This window comes from Bos indicus x Bos taurus, chromosome 24 (assembly GCF_003369695.1).
Source record: "Bos indicus x Bos taurus breed Angus x Brahman F1 hybrid chromosome 24, Bos_hybrid_MaternalHap_v2.0, whole genome shotgun sequence".
Classification (NCBI taxonomy): domain Eukaryota; kingdom Metazoa; phylum Chordata; class Mammalia; order Artiodactyla; family Bovidae; genus Bos; species Bos indicus x Bos taurus.
The window spans coordinates 8019702-8039336 of NC_040099.1; the positions used below are offsets into that span (position 1 = coordinate 8019702).

The window sequence follows — 19635 nt, forward strand, 5'->3', positions numbered from 1 at the left end:
GAACTCCAGGAGTTGTTGATGGACAGGGAGGCCTGGCGTGCTGCGATTCATGGGGTCGCAAAGAGTCGGACATGACTTAGCAACTGAACTGAACCTAACTGAGTATTACATGATGAGGATGTCCTACAGTTTAACCATTTATCCAATGATGGGTATCTGGCTTGTTTTCAGTTCGGGGATATTTAAAATAAAGCTGCTATGAACATTTGTATGGTTTGCATGTGAACAAAAGTCTTCATTTCCCCAGGATAGATTACTGATGGTACTGCTGATGGCTGCGTGGCCACTGCATAGTTTAAGAAACTGCCACATTGTTTTCAAGAGTGTCTGAACCAATCAACCTCCCCAACAGCAGTGTATGAGTTATTCAGGTTTTCTGTCTCCTGCCAGTATGAGGTGTTGTCACTGTTTTTCATTTTAGCCTTTCCAATAGGTATTTACTGATAACTCATGATGCTTTCACTTTTCACTTTCATGCATTGGAGAAGGAAAATGCAACCCACTCCAGTGTTATTGCCTGGAGAGTCTCAGGGATGGCAGAGCCTGGTGGGCTGCTGTCTGTAGGGTCGCACAGAGTTGGACATGACTGAAGCGACTTAGCAGTAGCAGCAGTAGCATGATGTTTTTAATTTGCATCTCACTAATGGCTAATAATGTTGACATCTGTTCATGTGTTTATCAACTTTTGTGAAGTATCAGTTCATGTTTTTTGCCCATTTCCTAACTGAATTGTTGTTTTTAAAATTTAGCTTAGAGTTTTAAGAGTTTTTTATTCACGTTTTCTGTTAGAGACATGTAGTTTGTAAATAATTCCTCCCCCCATAGCTTTTTAAAGTTCTCTTAACAGGCTCTTTCATAAAGCAAAAGTTTTCATTGTGATGAAGTTAATTTATCAAGTTTTCCTTTTAAGGGTCACACTTTTGTGTCAAGTCTAAGAACTCTTTGCCTAGTCCTAGTTCCCAAAGATTTTATGTTTTGTTACAAATTTCATACTTTTACTTTTCACACTTAAATCACTAATCTATTTTGAGCTATAAGGTGTGAGGTTTATGTTGAGATTCATTTATTTTGCCTATGGATGTCCAATTTTTCCCAGCACATTTGTTTGAAAGATATCCTTTCTTCATCAAATTTGTGTCTTTGTCAAAAATTTGTTGGGTATATTAGAAAATCTTTTTCTTCATTATATGGTCTAAATGTATGCTTCCGTTGAAGCTCCTAAACTTCTCTATGGATGAGCAGAGTAATTCACTAAATATGCTCTAAATGTCCTCGCTAGGAGTGACTACAGCAGAAAATGAATTCTAGCATCTACATGTTGCTAAGGACAATTACTTAATCATCAATGCTCTAAAAATTAGTTACTTTAGAATATATTTAGCATATATTGGATTTAGTATATTTTAAAATTTAATTGCATCACTTCCAATAATGCTGTCTTATTTGTTGGGTGTCTTAGTTGCTACTTGTGATCAAAGCTGACACTGGCTGATTCAGATGGGAAAATATTTATTTAATATTTTATTACCTCAAATCAGGAAGAGCAGGCTAGAGAACCAGGTAAAAACCACTGTATTCACAGTTGAATAGAAAATAGTGAGCTGGAAGGACTGTCGGTAGTAAACCTCTATTTTGAATCTCTGAGACACAAAACTATGGCAAAAGAAGGAAAAAACCAAAAGGCACGGGACATGTGGAACAAATGATTTAACATGCGAGGAGAAAGAACAGACAGAATTACTGTGTGAAAAAGTAATGGTAGATCATCTTTCAGAGCTGCAGGAAGACATCAAGCCATGGAATAAGCAGCACCATACACCCCCAAATAATGAACAGAATAAACACTGCACCTCCACATTTCATAGCAAACCCTCTGAAAACCAGGAAAAGAGGAAGTTACAAAGGGCCAGAAGAAAAAAGACCAATCCTTTTCAAAAGGTAACAGGATGCCTGACAACCGATTTCTCAATGCAAACAATAATAGGTTGAAGAACGGGTTCTTCTCCGTGCTGAGGAGAAAAAAACAAATACGTCAGTGATTCTCAGTCAGAGCTAGCCACTAGAATTATCAGCATCTTTCCAAGACACTAAAACTCACTCCATTTGGTCTCCTTGCCAAAAGTCCTACTTGACTGCAATCCTTTCTATACACCCAAGATTTGTGGATGTTGCTAATTTGAGAATGAACATTTAACCTTTCCTCTAAACACATTAGTGACTTTCCAGACTCTCAGCGTAGTGCAAGCCCCTTTAGTCTGGTCCTTTACTTCAACGTTCCATACCCATCCTGGGGACGCCAATATACAGTCCCTCCCAAGTACTGAGAATCATTTTTTTGGTTAAGGGCTAAGTAATGTACAGATTTCGGCAAAGTATCAGGGTGCAACAGTATGTGTGTTAAGTAGCCTTTGGAGTTGTAAACAGTTGCTATGTTCTAAATGTACAGAAGAGTACATTTCATACTTATTCATAAGTTTGGTACCTTAAAGTTATACATCATGATTTGTAACTGGATGTACTTTTATTTGAGGCTCCCCTGAAAGGTCCGTCTAGTCAAAGCTATGGTTTTTCCAGTAGTCATGTATGGATGTGAGAGTTGGACTATAAAGAAAACTGAGTGCTGAAGAATTGTAGTGTTGAAGAAGACTCTTGAGAGTTTCTTAGACAGAAGGAGATCCAACCAGTTCATCCTACAGGAAATCAGTCCTGAATATTCATTGGAAGGACTGATGCTGAAGCTGAAACTCCAATACTTTGGCCACCTGATGCAAAGAACCAACTCATTGGAAAAGACGCTGATGCTGGGAAAGATTGAGGGCAGGAGGAGAAGGGGACGACAGAGGATGAGATGGTTGGATGGCATCACTGACTCAATGGACATGAGTTTGGGTAAGCTCTGGGAATGGGTGATGGACAGGGAAGCCTGGTGTGCTGCAGTCCATGTGGTTGCAGAGTCAGACACGACTGAGCGACTGAACTGAACTGATGGTTCAGATGGTAAAGAATCTGTCTGCAATGCAGGAGACCTGGATTAAATCCCTGGATCAGGAAGGTCCCCTGGAGAAGGGAATGGCTATCCACTCCAGTATTCTTGCCTGGAGAATCCCATGGACAGAGGAGCTATAGTCCATGGGGTCACAAAGAGTTGGACACGACTGAGCGACTAACACTTTTGGGGACTTCCCCAGTGGTTCAGACAGTTACAAAGCTAATACTTAAAAAATTCCAAAGTGTAACAGTCAATAAAAGCATCAGTAAAATGACATGGGTCCTTTCTACAGAACAGTCCCTAGGGTCTTTAAAGCACTCAGAGAGATATAATTCCTTTTTCCTAGTAAGTTAAATGAAAGGCATAGCTTTTTAGGCAAGTTCAAATATGTCAAAAGTATTTTTTCATTTTTTTTCTTGAATAACATGTGAAAAGTTTTACTAGACTTATATAGACAGAGATATAGAATTTTCTCTTACTGACCGTCATCCTTTAAAAGTTGTAATTTTTTAAAAGACACACTAAAATTCAATGTTAAATACCAAACATTTTTCCAAATAAAAGTATAATGTGAAGATGTAACAATTTATATAATAAATATAAGACATTTTATGAACATTTTATTCTCCTGGAGTAGGGCTAGGTGCCTTTACATAGTTAGGGAAGATAACAATTCATCACTAACTAACGAAGGCTAACAACTCGTTTGGAAATATATACATATTCTACTTAATATATAACATAAATTATATGTATGCATGTATTTAAGTATGTGTACATATGTACATTCATAGACATATACACATGCATATTTTAAAGGTTAGTGAATGGTAAAAAAATGTATTTCATATTTACAAAAAAATCAAGAGAAAAATAACTATACATGTTTACACATGTAATACATCATATATTTAAACATTTAAAAATATAACTCAGAATGGCATATAGCCAATTTTAAAAATTAGGAAACTAAGAAAAGGAACATCATTTAAGTATGCATAGTTCAATTCCTGCCACTTAAAAGCTGCTGCTGCTGCTGCTACGTTGCTTCAGTTGTGTCCGACTCTGTGCGACCCCATAGACAGCTGCCCACCAGGCTCCGCCATCCCTGGGATTCTCCAGGCAAGAACATGGAGTGGGTTGCCATTTCCTTCTCCAATGCATGAAAGTGAAAGGTGAAAGTGAAGTCGTTCAGTCGTGTCCGACTCTTAGCGACCCCATGGACTTCAGCCTACCAGGCTCCTCTGTCCATGGGATTTTCCAGGCAAGAGTACTGGAGTGGGGTGCCATTGCCTTCTCTGCACTTAAAAGCAGCTGGCTACAAAAATAAACAAACAACTGACCCCAGCCTCTTAGATAGCGTTCACAGTATATTTCAGTGCTGTCTGATGTTAAAGACATTGCGCAGGTTCTTGCTGAATAACTGTGTCATCCGTTGATTTGCCAGATCCCAGTAAATGTGCATTATTTTTTAGTTGTGTTTTTCTTTAAATAAAGTCACTTTCCATTGGGTTAGTTCAAACATAAGCTTTTATATAACAACCTTAAATAAAAGACCATTTTTCATAAATAAAGGTAATGATAAAATAAACAGATTTAATTATTTTTAAAGCATTTTAAACTCTACCGGAACAGTGTCAGTTTTTGAAATTTGTTTTCTTTTCTTAAAAGGAGAGATTATCTGGGTTTTAGATGGTACAATGGAAATAAAATCATGGCCATTCAAAGTGGACTAAAGAAATATCAGTATAGAAACTCCTTATTGTGGCAAAGATTCTCTTACTACACAGCAGTTTTTCTAGCTTTACTGAGATATAATTGACATATAATATTGTATAAGTTTAAGGTGTACATCATAATGATTTCATATGCATATACAGTGATCTGATCAATGCAATAAGTTTGTGTGCTCAGTCACTCGTCATGTCCTACTCGGGGCGACCCCGTGGACTATAGTCTGCCAGGCTTCTCTGATCATGGAAATTTTCCAGGCAAAAATACTGGAGTGGGTTGCCATTTCCTTCTCTAATTCACATGGCTTATTATGATCCAACTGGAACAACACATTAGAATAAAAATACTTCAAGACAATGGAAATTATTTCAAATACATAGACTTCAGATTAAACTTTTTTTTTTTACATTATTTTATACTCATCCACGATGTCAACATTTATGGAGCACCTCTGAAATACTCTTAAGGAAACTGGGAATGTAAAACTTATAGAGATAGTGATCACTGTTTGGTTACCCTAGGTACAATTTATTTTGGTCATCTGGAAGATCTCCCTGAGTGCTGAGCATAATCTTTGTTATCTGAGGGAACGTCATCTTCTAAAGTTCAGCTTGCCAGCAGTCATGTATAAACCTATCCAGACAAAAGCTGAGATGTGAACTCTCATATCTCACCCCTGATTTAATGACTTCCCCCAGGTATTGCATGGGCATAATCATTTCATATCAAAATCCAGCAAAATGTTTTGGTTTGGTTTTTACAGTTAGGCTTACTTTTATTTTCTGTGCTTTCTGGCTTAAAGGTTTGAAAATGCAAAAAAAACCAAACAAACAAACAAAAAAAAAACCCAAAAACTTAGTCATGCCCATATGCATAGGTAGGAATGTTTTTTTAAAAAGGAAAAAAAAAATCTCACTAATGCAGATAACAGAGTTTCTTAGGATAGCTAAAATGTCATATACACAAACATACGGCTGCAAAGCAATTAATATAGAGAAACTGAATAGATGGTATACAAGACCATTTTCTACTATAAAATTCTAAGAACAAGTGAGACTTGTAGACAGATAGAGAAATAAGTGGCATGTACACCTAACATTAAACATATACATAACATAAAAACCTGAATATACCACAGAGAGCTCAGCTCTGTGTTCTGTGATGACCTAGATGGGTAGAACTGGGGGGAAGAGAGGTCCAAGAGGGAGGAGATATATGTATACATATAGCTGACTCACTTCATTGTATAGCAAACAATAACACAACAATGTAAAGCAATTAAACTCCAACAAAAAATGTAGAGCTAAAATAATTGGAATTTTATACATTCTAAATCCATATTTAATGAGAATGAGATAAATAATAAATCATCATGTATATAACAGATCCACTTCAGAAAGCAAAATGCCTAGCATACACAATACTCACAAATGAGTAAGGATTTAAAGGTATACCCAATACAACTTCCACATCTTAAATCCTTAGATTGAGAACTCATACCTGTGGTAATGATCCAGAAAGTTCTTTCAAACTTTTGAATGGTCAAAATTATTTTGCCTGTATCTTATGTTAAATATATTTATTATATCAAAACTAAGATCATGGCATCTGGTCCCATCACTTGATGGGAAATAGATGGGGAAATAATGGAAACAGTGTCAGACTTTATTTTTTGGGGCTCCAAAATCACTGCAGATGGTGATTGCAGCCATGAAATTAAAAGACGCTTACTCCTTGGAAGGAAAGTTATGACCAACCTAGATAGCATATTGAAAAGCAGAGATATTACTTTGTCAACAAAGGTGCATCTAGTCAAGGCTATGGTTTTTCCTGTGGTCATGTATGGATGTGAGAGTTGGACTGTGAAGAAATCTGAGCACAGAAGATTTGATGCTTTTGAACGGTGGTGTTGGAGAAGACTCTTGAGAGTCCCTTGGACTGCAAGAAGATCCAACCAGTCCATTCTAAAGGAGATCAGTCCTGGGTGTTCACTGGAAGGACTGATGCTGAAGCTGAAACTCCAATACTTTGGCCACCTCATGTGAAGAGTTGACTCATTGGAAAAGACCCTGATGCTGGGAGGGATTGGGGGCAGGAGGAGAAGGGGATGGCAGAGGATTAGATGGCTGGATGGCATCACCGACTCGATGGACATGAGTTTGGGTGAACTCCAGGAGTTGGTGATGGACAGGAAGGCCTGGCATGCTGTGATTCATGGGGTTGCAAAGAGTCGGACACGACTGAGCGACTGAACTGAACTGAACTGAATTCTTGGCAAACTACTAATGCATTTCATACACGACATAATCTCTTTTCACAAAATACTTTCTAGAGATTTGGGAGTCCAGAAAAAATTTTAAATGCTCTGCTGCTGCTAAGTTGCTTCAGTCATGTCTGACTCTGTGTGACCCCATAGACGGCAGCCCACCAGGCTCCCCCATCCCTGGGATTCTTCAGGCAAGAACACTGGAGTGGGTTGCCATTTCCTTCTCCAATGCATGAAAGTGAAAAGTGAAAGTGAAGTCACTCAGCATTGTCCGACTCTTAGTGACCCCATGGACTGCAGCCCACCAGGCTCCTCCATCCATGATATGTTCCAGGCAAGAGTACTGGAGTGGGTTGCCATTGCCTCCTCCTTTAAATGCTCTAGGGACCAAAAATATGCAAATGCACACACAAAGGTTGCCATTTGTATTAATGAGGGAGATTTATAAAGGGATAAATTTTCAGAAAACGTGTCTCATGAAAACCTACTCTCTTCCATCATCAGGTAAAAGCTGTTTGTAAAACAACAGGAGAACTCAGAAGAGTTTGCAAGACGCAGACAAGTAATCATCAGACTAGGAATGGGGGTGTCTTGAGGTTTTAATCCAGGAGGGAAAGAGGGCAAGGGACACACGAATCCATGATCGGTTGTTGGAACAAATGGAGACCCTGCAGAAGAGAAAACCCTCAACAGATGATGAGCTCATCAAGCTGCTGTTCATCAGAGACTCCAGAAGTGCGCTCTACTTTCACCTGCTTCCTCTACAACTGGGTGGGGACACAGTGATTACCCTAAGTCCCCTACATATGAACCTTCAAGTTGCAAACTTTCAAAGATGCCCGTGTGCCCCTGTGTGCCAGCTGTTGTACTGTACTACTCTACTTTTCAAGGTACTGTACTGTAAGGTTAAAAATGTTTTCTCTTTTGTGTGTTCTTTATGTATTATTTGTGTGAAAAGTATTATAAATCTATCACCATACAGTAGCATATAGCTGATTATATTAGTTGGGTACCAAGGCTAACTCTGTTGGACTTAGGAACAAATTGGACTTACCAGCACTGTCAGAATGGACCTCATTCTTACGTAGGGGGCTTGCTGTATTCCTGACCTACTACACCATGAGTAGTGGTGATGTAGAAGATGCTGTCAGAGAAGGCAATGGCACCCCACTCCAGTACTCTTGCCTGGAAAATCCCATGGACGGAGGAGCCTGGTGGGCTGCAGTCCATGGGGTCGCTAGAGTTGGACATGACTGAGCGACTTCACTTTCACTTTTCACTTTCATGTACTGGAGAAGGAAATGGCAACCCACTCCAGTGTTCTTGGCTGGAGAGTCCCAGGGACGGGAAGCCTGGTGGGCTGCCGTCTATGGGGTCGCACAGAATCGGACACGACTGAAGTGACTTAGCAGCAGCAGCAGCAGCAGCAGAAGATGCTGTGCTGTGCTAAGTCACTTCAGTCGTGTTCAACTCTCTGCAACCCTATGAACTGTAGTCTACCATGCTCCTCTATCCACGGGATTCTCCAGGCAAGAATACTGGAGTGAGTTGGCATGCCCTCCTCAAGGGAATCTTCCCCACCCAGGGATCAAACCTGCGTCACTCTACGTCTCCTGCATTGGCAGGTGGGTTCTTCAGCACTAGCACCACCTGGGAAGCCCCACTTACGGGTAATAATAACCTTGACTTAATACAACCTGACTCTGGAATATTCATACACACACACCCAGTGTACACAAGCTGACAAACAGTGGATGCTGCATAATTATTTAACCATTTGTTGAATGTGTAATACCACCCCATCCTGAGACACCCCTTCAATACCCACACATACCAAGCCAACCTCTCACCTGACTACTAAGAACTAGAAAAAAGCTGCATAAAATACTATCTGTGAACACCTGCCTGTGAATACGCACGTTGAAGTATTTGAATAAAATTCCTTGAGAACGACATGAGAGCCTAGAGACAGTCAAGTTTCAGAATCACGGTAGCCTATTTGCAGTCTGGAACTTGTGCACTGATGACAGTGATGGTAATGATGTGATGTCATTCCACTATGCTGCATTTACTGCTGCTACATTTTTAGAGTCAATAAGCTAAGTATAAAGTGACTAAGTTTCAGTGATTGTGTTCTATCTGCAAACCAAGAATAGCTTGGGTATTTTGTAATATATGCCTTGTTGATTAAACTTAACCCGTTAGAGGTCAGAAGAAAAACAGATAATCAAGGCTAAGAAATAAACAATACTGACCAACATGCATTTGCTTTATTTTTATTAGAGTTTTTAAGTACTGTTTTCTTTAATAAGAAAACACTCGCCACCATGGTATCCTGTGAATTATAACATTTTATTTTTTTTATTAGAGTTTTTAAGTACTGTTTTCTTTAACAAGAAAACACTCACCACCATGGTATCCTGTGAATTATAACATTAATCATGCAACAGATAAAATGGTGAGAAGAACTAAACTACTGTAAAGGCTTTTAAATCCTGCAAAACGAAAATATATCACAGAGAAAATATATTATTTCATATGTATTACAAGGAAAAATAATACAGAATTTAAAGAAATGATTCTTTATGAGTCATGTCATTGTATTTTTAATAATTGAACACCTTTAAAGATACAATGATTTAACAAGCATATTTTTAAAGGGCAAAAGTAAAATTCAGGAAAATGATTCTATTTTTTTCCTCAAAATTATTTTCCTAAATGGAAGAAAAACTGATTGAGTGAAGACAAATTTCAAAGCAAGCAAAAAAAGTGTTTAACATTTACCACTTCCTCCAACTATTTGGCTGAAGAATTATCCACAACAGGTAGCACTAGTTTCTGTTAAAAGACACATGGCAGGGGCCCTTTCAAACACTGACCTGGAAGCACCTCTGGAACAGTTGCCCCACAGGGTAGAGGGCAGAAGTGCTTTTCTGCCCTCATTCAGCGTAACGATAAGCACTAACTTGTGAGGAGTAAAGGGCATATTAAACATTTTATCTCAAAATATATTTTCATGTCATCCTTTTTATCTCTGATATGATTGGACTCATACCTAGCCCTTCTCCCTCCCCTTAGAATACTATAAAACTTGTTTCCTGAAAGCATGCCTTCTACCCATAGTAAATCAAATATCTGTGCATATTTAATTAGATTTCTATTTTGAAACTTAACCCATAAAAGAACTATTATGTATCTGCTGAGTTAAAAATATTTTGCTTACAAAAGTTCATAGTTCTGAGTCCATAAAATTAGGAATATATATTATTAACTATGAAAACGAATGCTTAGATAATTCCTATATCTCTGATTTTGGGGTATGATTATACGTTTTCATTTTTAAGGTGCACAATTAACTATCTTAATGGACCCATTTAAAACTTACTAAGCTTTACCGTATCACATGTGTGAAGTTGTGTCATTTGAACTCCCTCTTTTGAATATTGCCATATTCTGAATAGAAAAGTTTCTAAAGTTTAAGTAAATAATATTTTCCAAAACAATCAAGGCTAATGTAGCTTAATATTTTGATTTACTATTAAAACCAAGCAAAACTGTTTCAACACCAACCTGTGAAATTCATATTTCTCAAGCAGAAATGGAACACAAAAGGAGGTCCTCCGAACATAAACATGCTTTTACTGTTTTCTGGGTCGTTTACACAGGCATGGTTCTACACAGTGAGTGTGGAAACAGATGCTTTGGAAAGGAAATGAACATTGGCACCCATCTTTAGGGGGGAAACTGTGTCTGCTGAACCAAGAGGACATTTCAAAGGCTACAAATGTCAGTTACCCAAGAAGCCTTCAATACCCTTCTCCTGGATCCTATCTTATAATTAAGTAGCAAATTCGGTTTTAATTGTAGGAAATCCTGGAAAGGTCTGACGGGGGAGGAATCCTACAGATTCCAAGGCCAAGTGCGCAAAAAGGTGATTTCTCAGCGTTCTGCTCCTTATTCTGATTTTCACATACAGGGTAACTGTGCAACCAGATGCCCGTCTCCCCGAGGGGCTGAAATCACCCATCAGCTTATAGCCTGTGAGGTGTCAGACACAATGGAAATTTCAAGGAGAGGAGCTAGAGTGCTGAGCAGGCACCCTGTGGGAGACCAAAGGGCGTCAAAGGTCAAGTTCCTGAAACCCTTCTCGTCCGGCCCACCCCCACGCTCTAGCTCGGCTGATGGCTCTGGGCGCCACAGATGGAAGCACCGTGTCCCGGCCGCGCGCAGCTTTTCCTGGGGGTTCTTCCTTCCCTCTCTGGGAAAGAACGCGTTCCTTTACCCAGAGGAGCCCCGAAACCTGGCCGAGCCTCTCCCCCAAGGTGGGGCGCCAGGCTGGGGGTGGGGGAGGGTCGTCACCCAGCTCTATGCTCCCCACTTGGACAGATCTGCTGGGGCTCGAGAAGGGGTCCCGTGTGTCCTTGGGGGTACCGTCCGCATCTCGAAAGTGAAGCCAGCAGGGGCAGCACCCACAGGCAAGTCAGCCCGGCCCCATCCTCCGGCCCCCGGCACCTGCGCTCACCCACTGGCCACGCAGCGGTTCCTCGGTTCCGGCGATCCTTCTTTTAGGGACTCTGCCCTTCCTTAGTTTTCCAACGATATATTAAATATCTAGCATTTATCTTCTCTTTTTTTCTTTTTCTTTTCCTTTTCTTCCCCTCCTTCCTTCCCTTTTAATGAGAAAATAAACGAAGTCTCTCTCCTTTCCTCCCTCTCCAAGTTAAGAGTGCTCATCTCTTCAGCAGAGAAAGCAGGGAATGTTCTCGGTCAAGGCCGCGTAGCCCCAGCATCCCGGAGCTCCGCTGAACTGGAACTCGGAGAAGAGTGAGGCGGAGAGACATCCAGGGAATCGGGAAAACCGGCATCCTGGCCTCCGCACATGGAGCGTCCCTCGCACCCTGGACCGGCCCGGCCCGGTGGGTGTCAGGACTCAACTCCACGTCGCGCCCCCCCGAGGAGGCCCCCCCGCCCGGCTCTCCGACCTGCCGCTCCGCACCCACACCCCCACGTCCGCCCAGTCGGGGCAGTGCTCCGCCCAGGTGACCCCCCCTCTCCGGCTCCCTCCAGTCCACATCCCGGGTCCTCTACCACCGTCTACGCATTCCTCTTACCTCCTCCTCCGGTCACTAGTGAAGTTTTTACAACCCTCAAGGGTCTACACTGTCTCTCTCTCAAATCGGGCAGAGCATCTTTCAAAAGACCGTGAGCAGGTCTCCACAAACTTTTCGGCCGCCGCGGCTCCGGGGTCAGCGACCGTGAGCACACCCCTGGCGCGCATACCCGGGCGCAGGTCCACCTGTCCCGGTGCACCCCGAGCCGGGAAGCCTGCCCGCCGGCAACCGCAAAACTCGCCGGCTCGCCCCGCAGAGCCGCGGGGCGCTAGCCGGGCATCGAAAGAGAAATTGGAAATGGGCTGGGGCAGCGGGGACTGGGAAGCGGTGACGATTCTGGATACACACTCAGAGGAGAGTGTGTCCACGCCCTGCACACCGAGCGACTGTACCCCGAAGGCGCACACTTCCCGAGATCAGAGCCCTGTGGATGCTCTGAATGTAACCCCCACTCCGGGGCGCATCCATCTCGGAATTGATCATCCTTTCGCCTAGGCGACTTCTCAGTCTGGGTCTGAACCAGCGCCGCGCACGGGAGGATGCGGATCCGGGCGCTCCCGGCGCCCTCGCCCCATCTCCGAGCCCCCCACCCCCCGCGCCCCCCCGCCCCCGGGGCAGGTGCGGGCCCCCAGCCCGGCCGAGCAACAAGCGGGCCGTGCGCGGGGGAGCCGGGTCCCTGTCCGCCTCCGTCCCCGCGTGGGTCACCTCTCCCCGCCCCCCACCGCCAGCCGCGCCAAACGGGCGCCGGGGACGAGAAAGCCGCGCGGGCGACTCACCCCCAGCTTCCTGCTGCGGATTTTCACGTAGCCCTGCTTGACTATGTCGTTAAAGTTGGAGGCCATGGTCGGCGCGCTCGGCTTCCCCGGGTCGAGACCGCCGCCGTCCGCCGCGGGGTCCGCGCAGGTCTCGCATGCAGCCGGCCGCCCCCGAGCTCCCGCCGCCGGGGACGCGGGCGGGGTGGCGGGGCGACCGCGGGCGGGGAGCGAAGGCGGCCCGGCGCTGCGAGCCGCGCGCGCCCTCCGCGTCCCGGTCCTCACCTCCGCCCCCGCCGCGCGCCGCCGCCGCCGCCGCCGCCCCCGGCCAGCACCCTCGGGCCGGCGGCTCCCTCGGCGGCGCGGCGCCGGCCGGAGCGCACCCGCGCCGGGGAGGGGCGGGCCGGGGGGGCGGGCCGACTCGCCCGCGCGCCTCCCTCCCCGCGGCCCGCGCGGCGGCGGAGCCCGGAGACGCTCGCCAGACGCGCTCCATCACTCGCGGCTCGGGCGCCGCTCTCCTCCCGCCGCCCCGCGCCCAGCTCCCACCCCGGCAGCCAGGGCCCGCTGCGCTCTCCCCGGGCGCGGGGTTCTTCCCCGGGCTCTGGCTCTCCACGACCCGGACCGCACCCCGGGGACCCCAGGGCGGAGGTGGGGTGGGGGGGCTATGCTCCCCGGGAAGATAGGCCAAGGAAGTGAGGGCGAAACAATTGTTTATTTCGAGGGCCGTGTTTACAGTGCGATTTGATTCCTGCCGCACACACTCGCGTGCCCGGTCTGCGCCCCGTTAGGAAGTGTAAAATCGAGCTCTTCCCGATGCACACAAAGAGACCGATCGTGCGCATGTGTCTAGTCCCTCGGCTGCTGGGGAGACTGGAGAGATCAGGCGAGGCGCCGGCCGCCGACGTCCTCTCCCGAAGAGGCGCTAGCCCTGGGCTGGAGTGATGTGTGCCCGCGTTTTCCTGAACTGTGGCTAAAAGCGGCTCGTGGCTCCCGGTCTTCTAGAGGAAATGGAGACCACAGCTGCTCCCAGTGGATGCAAATGATTCATTGAAACGTTCCACTCAACAAAGCAACGAAGAACTTTGTCCCCTTAATGTAGGAACACAAGACATTCAAGTCGGCTGTTCTCTGTTGTAAAAGAAATCTTAAGCTAAAAATTCTGTTTGATAAGATTGGAGGGAAAACGACGGAGTATCAAATGTTGGCTGAAGGCAATATAAGGATTTGTGCTAGAGGAAAGGATATTTAATACCTTCGTAGGTAAGGATGTTTCTAAGTAAGGAAAAAATGTGTCAAGATTGAAAATTTTCTAAGTGACTCAATTATAGTCAATATTGAATATAGCTTCAAAAGATCGTGTTTCCTTCTGCTTATTTGGGTGAGCAGTATTTTTCCAAGCTCTCAGATAAATTTTCTTAGCTCTATTGGGAACATAATAGTAAGAGAGAAAGGAAACTACTTGATTGAGGGGAGAAAAATACTAAAATTTGCAGGATAAAGTAACATGCCCTTCACCCTACTAAATGGATGCCCCAAGGGTGATTTTTGTCCAGACATTAGCAAGCGTCTCCATCTAAAACCGTTATAACCCGGTGGAAACTCTAACTTATCTAAACAGCACACTATTCGTATCTGCTCATCTATGTAGCCAGCACAGTTTGAAGACCTGTTTGAATGATGCAGAGGACCAGGTGCTAGGCAGGTCTCATATATCCAATCACATGGCAGTATTTCTTAGGCTGTCACTCTAGAATGAGCTCAAATTCTGACCTTTCCAGAAAACTTGCATAAACTCCCTATTGACTCCATGTGATTCCCCTTTTCCAAACACCTGGAGCATGTGCGTAGTCCTCAGGAGCTAAATATCTTCAGCTGTGTTGGACTCTTTGTGACCCCATGAACTGTGCTCCTCTGTCCATGGGATTCTCCAGGTAAGCATACTGGAATGAGTTGCCATTTCCTTCTCCAGGGGATCTTCCCAATCCAGGGATTGAACCCACATCTCTTAGGTCTTCCGCATTGACAGGTAGCTGCTTTACCACTAGTGCCGCCTGGGAAGTCCCATTTGCTCCTGTTTTCATATACATGGCTATTATTGGTTTCCATTATCTGAAGACTGTTTTAGATTTGCAGATACTTTAAATACATTCAGTCCTCTTTGCAACACAAGGAGACTTGCCATTCAGATGAGGAAACTGAAGCTCGGAGATGTTCAGTTTCAGAGGCACAATTTCAAGACAGGTTTTGTGTCCACAATAATTTCCCTGACCACTAACTTCCACCATCATTTATATAGTAATTGGTTTCCACAAATCGATTGTAAGCTGTTTGAAGTCAGGGATTAATTTTGTCTCAGCAACAATCTTAGGGCATACTCAAGGATAAGATAAAGGTTCTGGCTTTTAAAGATTATGGAAAGATGATGCCTTTGTTCATACGCTTATGTAGGTCTCTGCTACTGCTGCTGCTAAGTCGCTTCAGTCGTGTCCGACTCTGTGTGACCCCATAGATGGTAGCCCACCAGGCTCTGCTGTCCCTGGGATTCTCCAGGCAAGAACACTGGAGTGGGTTGCCATTTCCTTCTCCGATGCATGAAAGTGAAAAGTGAAAGTGAAGTCGCTCTGTCGTGTCCGACTCTTCGAGGCCCCATGGACTGCAACCTACCAGGCTCCTCTGTCCATGGGAGTTTCCAGGCAAGAGTACTGGAGTGGGGTGCCATTGCCTTCTCCGATGTAGGTCTCTATAATGCCCTAATATGATTTAACTATTTTCCTGTATTTACTTTTGATTCTTAGATAACTGGTATAGTAATTTGTGTGTGTATGTATATGTGAGTGTGTGTCTACAACAAAATTTCCTCCCCCTCTTTTTATACTGTTTGTTTGCCTCCTGAAAACACTAGGCTATGCTGTATAAATTTGTCATGTAAATTTTTCCAGATATGGATTGGTTGCTTGTATTCTCATGGCATCATTTATTTTAGTCACCTAAGTCTCAAACTATTAATGTGACTTAGACATTTGAGTACATTCTTCTTTTTATTTTCAAGAATAATTTATGAGGTGTTGTATGTATCCTACTGAATCACATCAAGGGTAACAAAATGTCTGATGCTCCCATTTATTGGAGAAATCAAGTCTTGTCAGCCTGATCCATATATTACAAAATTCTCCTTCAAACTTCCAGTTAATGGCTTTGCAGCCTCTGATGATCACAGTTTAGATATATTCTTACAGATTGCAACGCTGTGATTTTCTGATTTGATTTCATTCCTGCATTTATGAATTCTTTTCTTACAAAACTTTCCTTTGCAAACTACAGGATTGCCCTGAAATAGATTCCTTGTAAGAAAGGCAGGGACGATGCTTTATTTTTAACCTTTATCAACCTTTTTTTTTTTCCAGAAATATTGACTAGGTTATAACAAACACAGAAGGAAACTCTGCTCCTTTTAGAATACCATCAAAGATGGTGTTTTGTGTATGTGATATGTCAACCCAACACAGTGCAAATTCTTTTCGCTGTTTGAATTCCTCCATCCTTGACCAAAAGAAGCTGCTTCAGTGAAGGCTTTTTGTGTTTCTGTCAGTTTCCCATGAACCTTAATAGCTTTGCTGTGATCAATCACAAGATATCTCAGGCTCATCTTGCACATTTCCAACTCAGGACCTGGAATCCATTATGTCTTCTAGGAACCTTTGTTCCTTTTAATGGGAAATGAAGTTCATTTCCCATAATCTGGTTACCAGCTTGTTCTTTTTGCTACTGATTCTATGCTTTTCAGTTATTGAGAAATGAAACACTTTTCTTTTAGGAATAAATCTTAAAAGAGAAAAATTCTCAGGTTGTACAAATATTTCCAGTTCAAATGAATGTTGACAGATTCGATATTTAAGGATTGCTTCTTTTCTTATGTGAAATATTTACAAATTTCCAAATTCAAACCTACCAAACAAGGTGCATTGAGAGATAATAGCTCTCATTTCTGTCCCTTCCTTCTGTTTTCTACTTCTCTTTTTAGGAAGCCATTTTTATTAGTTTGGGGTTTATCCTTCCATTGTTATTTTTGGCTATATAAGACACATGTGTGCTCCTATTTCTATTATTAGTTACCAAAAATTGCATACTGTTCACACTTTTATCACTATAGTATGCATCCTCTAAACCGGGACCTCAAGATCCCCATCTCTTGGCCTGATGGGTCCATGTAATCCACCATCTGAGTCTGGGCTGGATATTTGGATTAACTTCTAGTGGATGGAATGGCAGAAGTGATCCTTCCTAGATTAAGTTGTAAAAGACTGTGGCTTCTCTCTTGGGTGATCTTGGTTGGAGGCTCGCCCTTGGGGAAACCAGCTGCCACAATGTAAAGCAATCCTATGAAGAGGCCTGTGTCAATAAACCTGGAGGTCGACCTTCCCAGGCTTTCCAACAGCCAAGGTGACCTACCTCACAGGTGGATTCTCCCTCAGTGAAGCCTTTAAAGACACCACCCAGGCTGACAATTGGAGAAAGACCCAAAGACAATCAGCCACCTAAGTTGCTACTGAAAGTGAAAGTGAAGTCGCTCAGTCGTGTCCGGCTCTTTGCAACCCCATGGACTGCAGCCTAACAGGCTCCTCCATCCATGGGATTTTCCAGGCAAGAATACTGGAGTGGGTTGCCATTGCTACTAGCTGTTTCTAAATAACAGAAGTAGTAAGATAACAAATGCTTGTCTCCATCTGCTAATTCAGGGGGTAAGTTATTATTGGTATGCATAAATGGATAAATAAAACAGATTTTGTTACCTGGAAATAGGGTGCTGCCTTAAACCAAAACTGTATAATTGGGGAATGGTTTTGAAATCCATCACTGATCTTGAGGAGGGTATTGGTGAAAGCTTTAAGTAACTTGCACACACTGTTTGCAAAATTTTGGAGGCTAAAGACACTGTGAGTGAGATCTTACAATAAAGTAAGGAAAATAATTGGAAATAAGAGGACGGATCTTTCTGGTTAGGTAGTGGAAGGAAACTTAGCAATATACCTTTTTTGCAACTATGTGGAAACTAGGAAAATATACCTCATAAACTGTGTCATCAAGATAAGATTTCCAGGCAAAGTATTGGTGGAGCAGCCTCTTTCTTCTTCCTATTTAGTAAAATGAGAGAGGAGAGAGATAAATTGAAGAAAGGACCATTAATGAAAAAGGAGCCAAGAACTGATGTTTTTTAATGGTCTCAGCCTTTCCAAGCCAAAATAGTGCCAAAATTAAGAAAGGGCTTTTGAACAAAGATCTAATCTTGGGCACTACTGTGAAAATTTTCTCTAAAGATACAGCCAAGGATATGACTGTAAAATATGTATCTTTTTAGATTTCAGAAAATTAATGATTTTAATCACTTCCTTGGCTGTATCTTTAAACCAAATTTTTTGGCAGTGTCCTGGATGAGATCCAATAAAAAGATTCACAAGAAACCCACAAAGCTCTTAAAAGAGCTATATATGCAGGAACAGTAACAGACAAAGATAATACAGAATGAGAGGCACTTGGACTCAGAACACAAAACAAAAAGCTACCTTTCATGAAAAAGTAAATATGATTGATTACTCAGAGGCAGGAATTAAGTGTCTAGAAAGAAGAGTCAAGAATTCTGGAGAAGTATTAGCAGATGGTGATTGCAGCCATGAAATTAAAAGATGCTTACTCCTTGGAAGGAAAGTTAAGACCAACCTAGACAGCATATTAAAAAGCAGAGACATTACTTTGCCAACAAAGGTCCGTCTAGTCAAGGCTATGGTTTTTCCTGTGGTCATGTATGGATGTGAGAGTTGGACTGTGAAGAAAGCTGAGTGCAGAAGAATTGATGCTTTTGAACTGTGGTGTTGGAGAAGACTCTTGAGAGACCCTTGGACTGCAAGGAGATCCAACCAGTCCATCCTAAAGGAGATCAGTCCTGAATATTCACTGGAAGGACTGATGCTGAAGCTGGAACTCCAATACTTTGGCCACCTGATGTGAAGAGTTGACTCACTGGAAAAGACTGATGCTGGGAGGGATTGGGGGCAGGAGGAGAAGGGGACAACAGAGGATGAGATGGTTGGATGGCATTACCAACTCGATGGACATGAGTTTGAGTGAACTCCAGGTGTTGGTGATGGACAGGGAGGCCTGGCGTGCTGTGATTCATGGGGTTGCAAAGAGTCGGACACGACTGAGGGACTGAACTGAACTGAACTGCTTCCTTGAACTTCAGGACTAATCTAGGAGCTTCCATCATTTTCTCATTTGGATTTCAGAATTGTTAGCAGCCACGATTCTGCATGCATTTTTCTGCCTCTTTTTGAGCAGGAATATGTATAGTAGTTGTACTTTACTTTTTCCACCATTACATGTTGGAACTGTGGGAGGCAGATTCTTTGTGTTTTTAGATTCAAAAGTCTACAGTTTGAAATCCACATTTGAGAAACTGCCTGAGGTACCACACTTGAAGACCCACACTGACAACAGCACCTGTTTTATATGACAAGATTTGGTACTTTGAGCTCATATTCTAAAGAGATGAGAATCTGAGGGGTCTTAGGAGAAGGCAATGGCACCCCACTCCAGTATTCTTGCCTGGAAAATCCCATGGACAGAGGAGCCTGGTAGGCTGCAGTCCATGGGGTTGCAAAGAGTTGGACATGACTGAGCGACTTCACTTTCAGTTTTCACTTTCATGCATTGGAGAAGGAAATGGCAACCCACTCCAGTGTTCTTGCCTGGAGAATCCCAGGGACGGGGGAGCCTGGTGGGCTGCCA

At 43.3% G+C, this 19635-nt stretch overlaps 1 protein-coding gene across 1 annotated transcript in view; it reads right to left on the bottom strand.

The window, feature by feature from the left end:
* Nucleotides 1–13064, bottom strand: part of DOK6 (docking protein 6) — a 412894-nt gene extending 399830 nt beyond the window's left edge. The window contains exon 1 of the mRNA XM_027525620.1: nt 12877–13064. Coding sequence (XP_027381421.1) covers nt 12877–12942 — 66 coding nt within the window. The 5' untranslated portion in view covers nt 12943–13064. The remainder of the gene's footprint in view (nt 1–12876) is intronic.
* Nucleotides 13065–19635: the final 6571 nt, after the last annotated feature.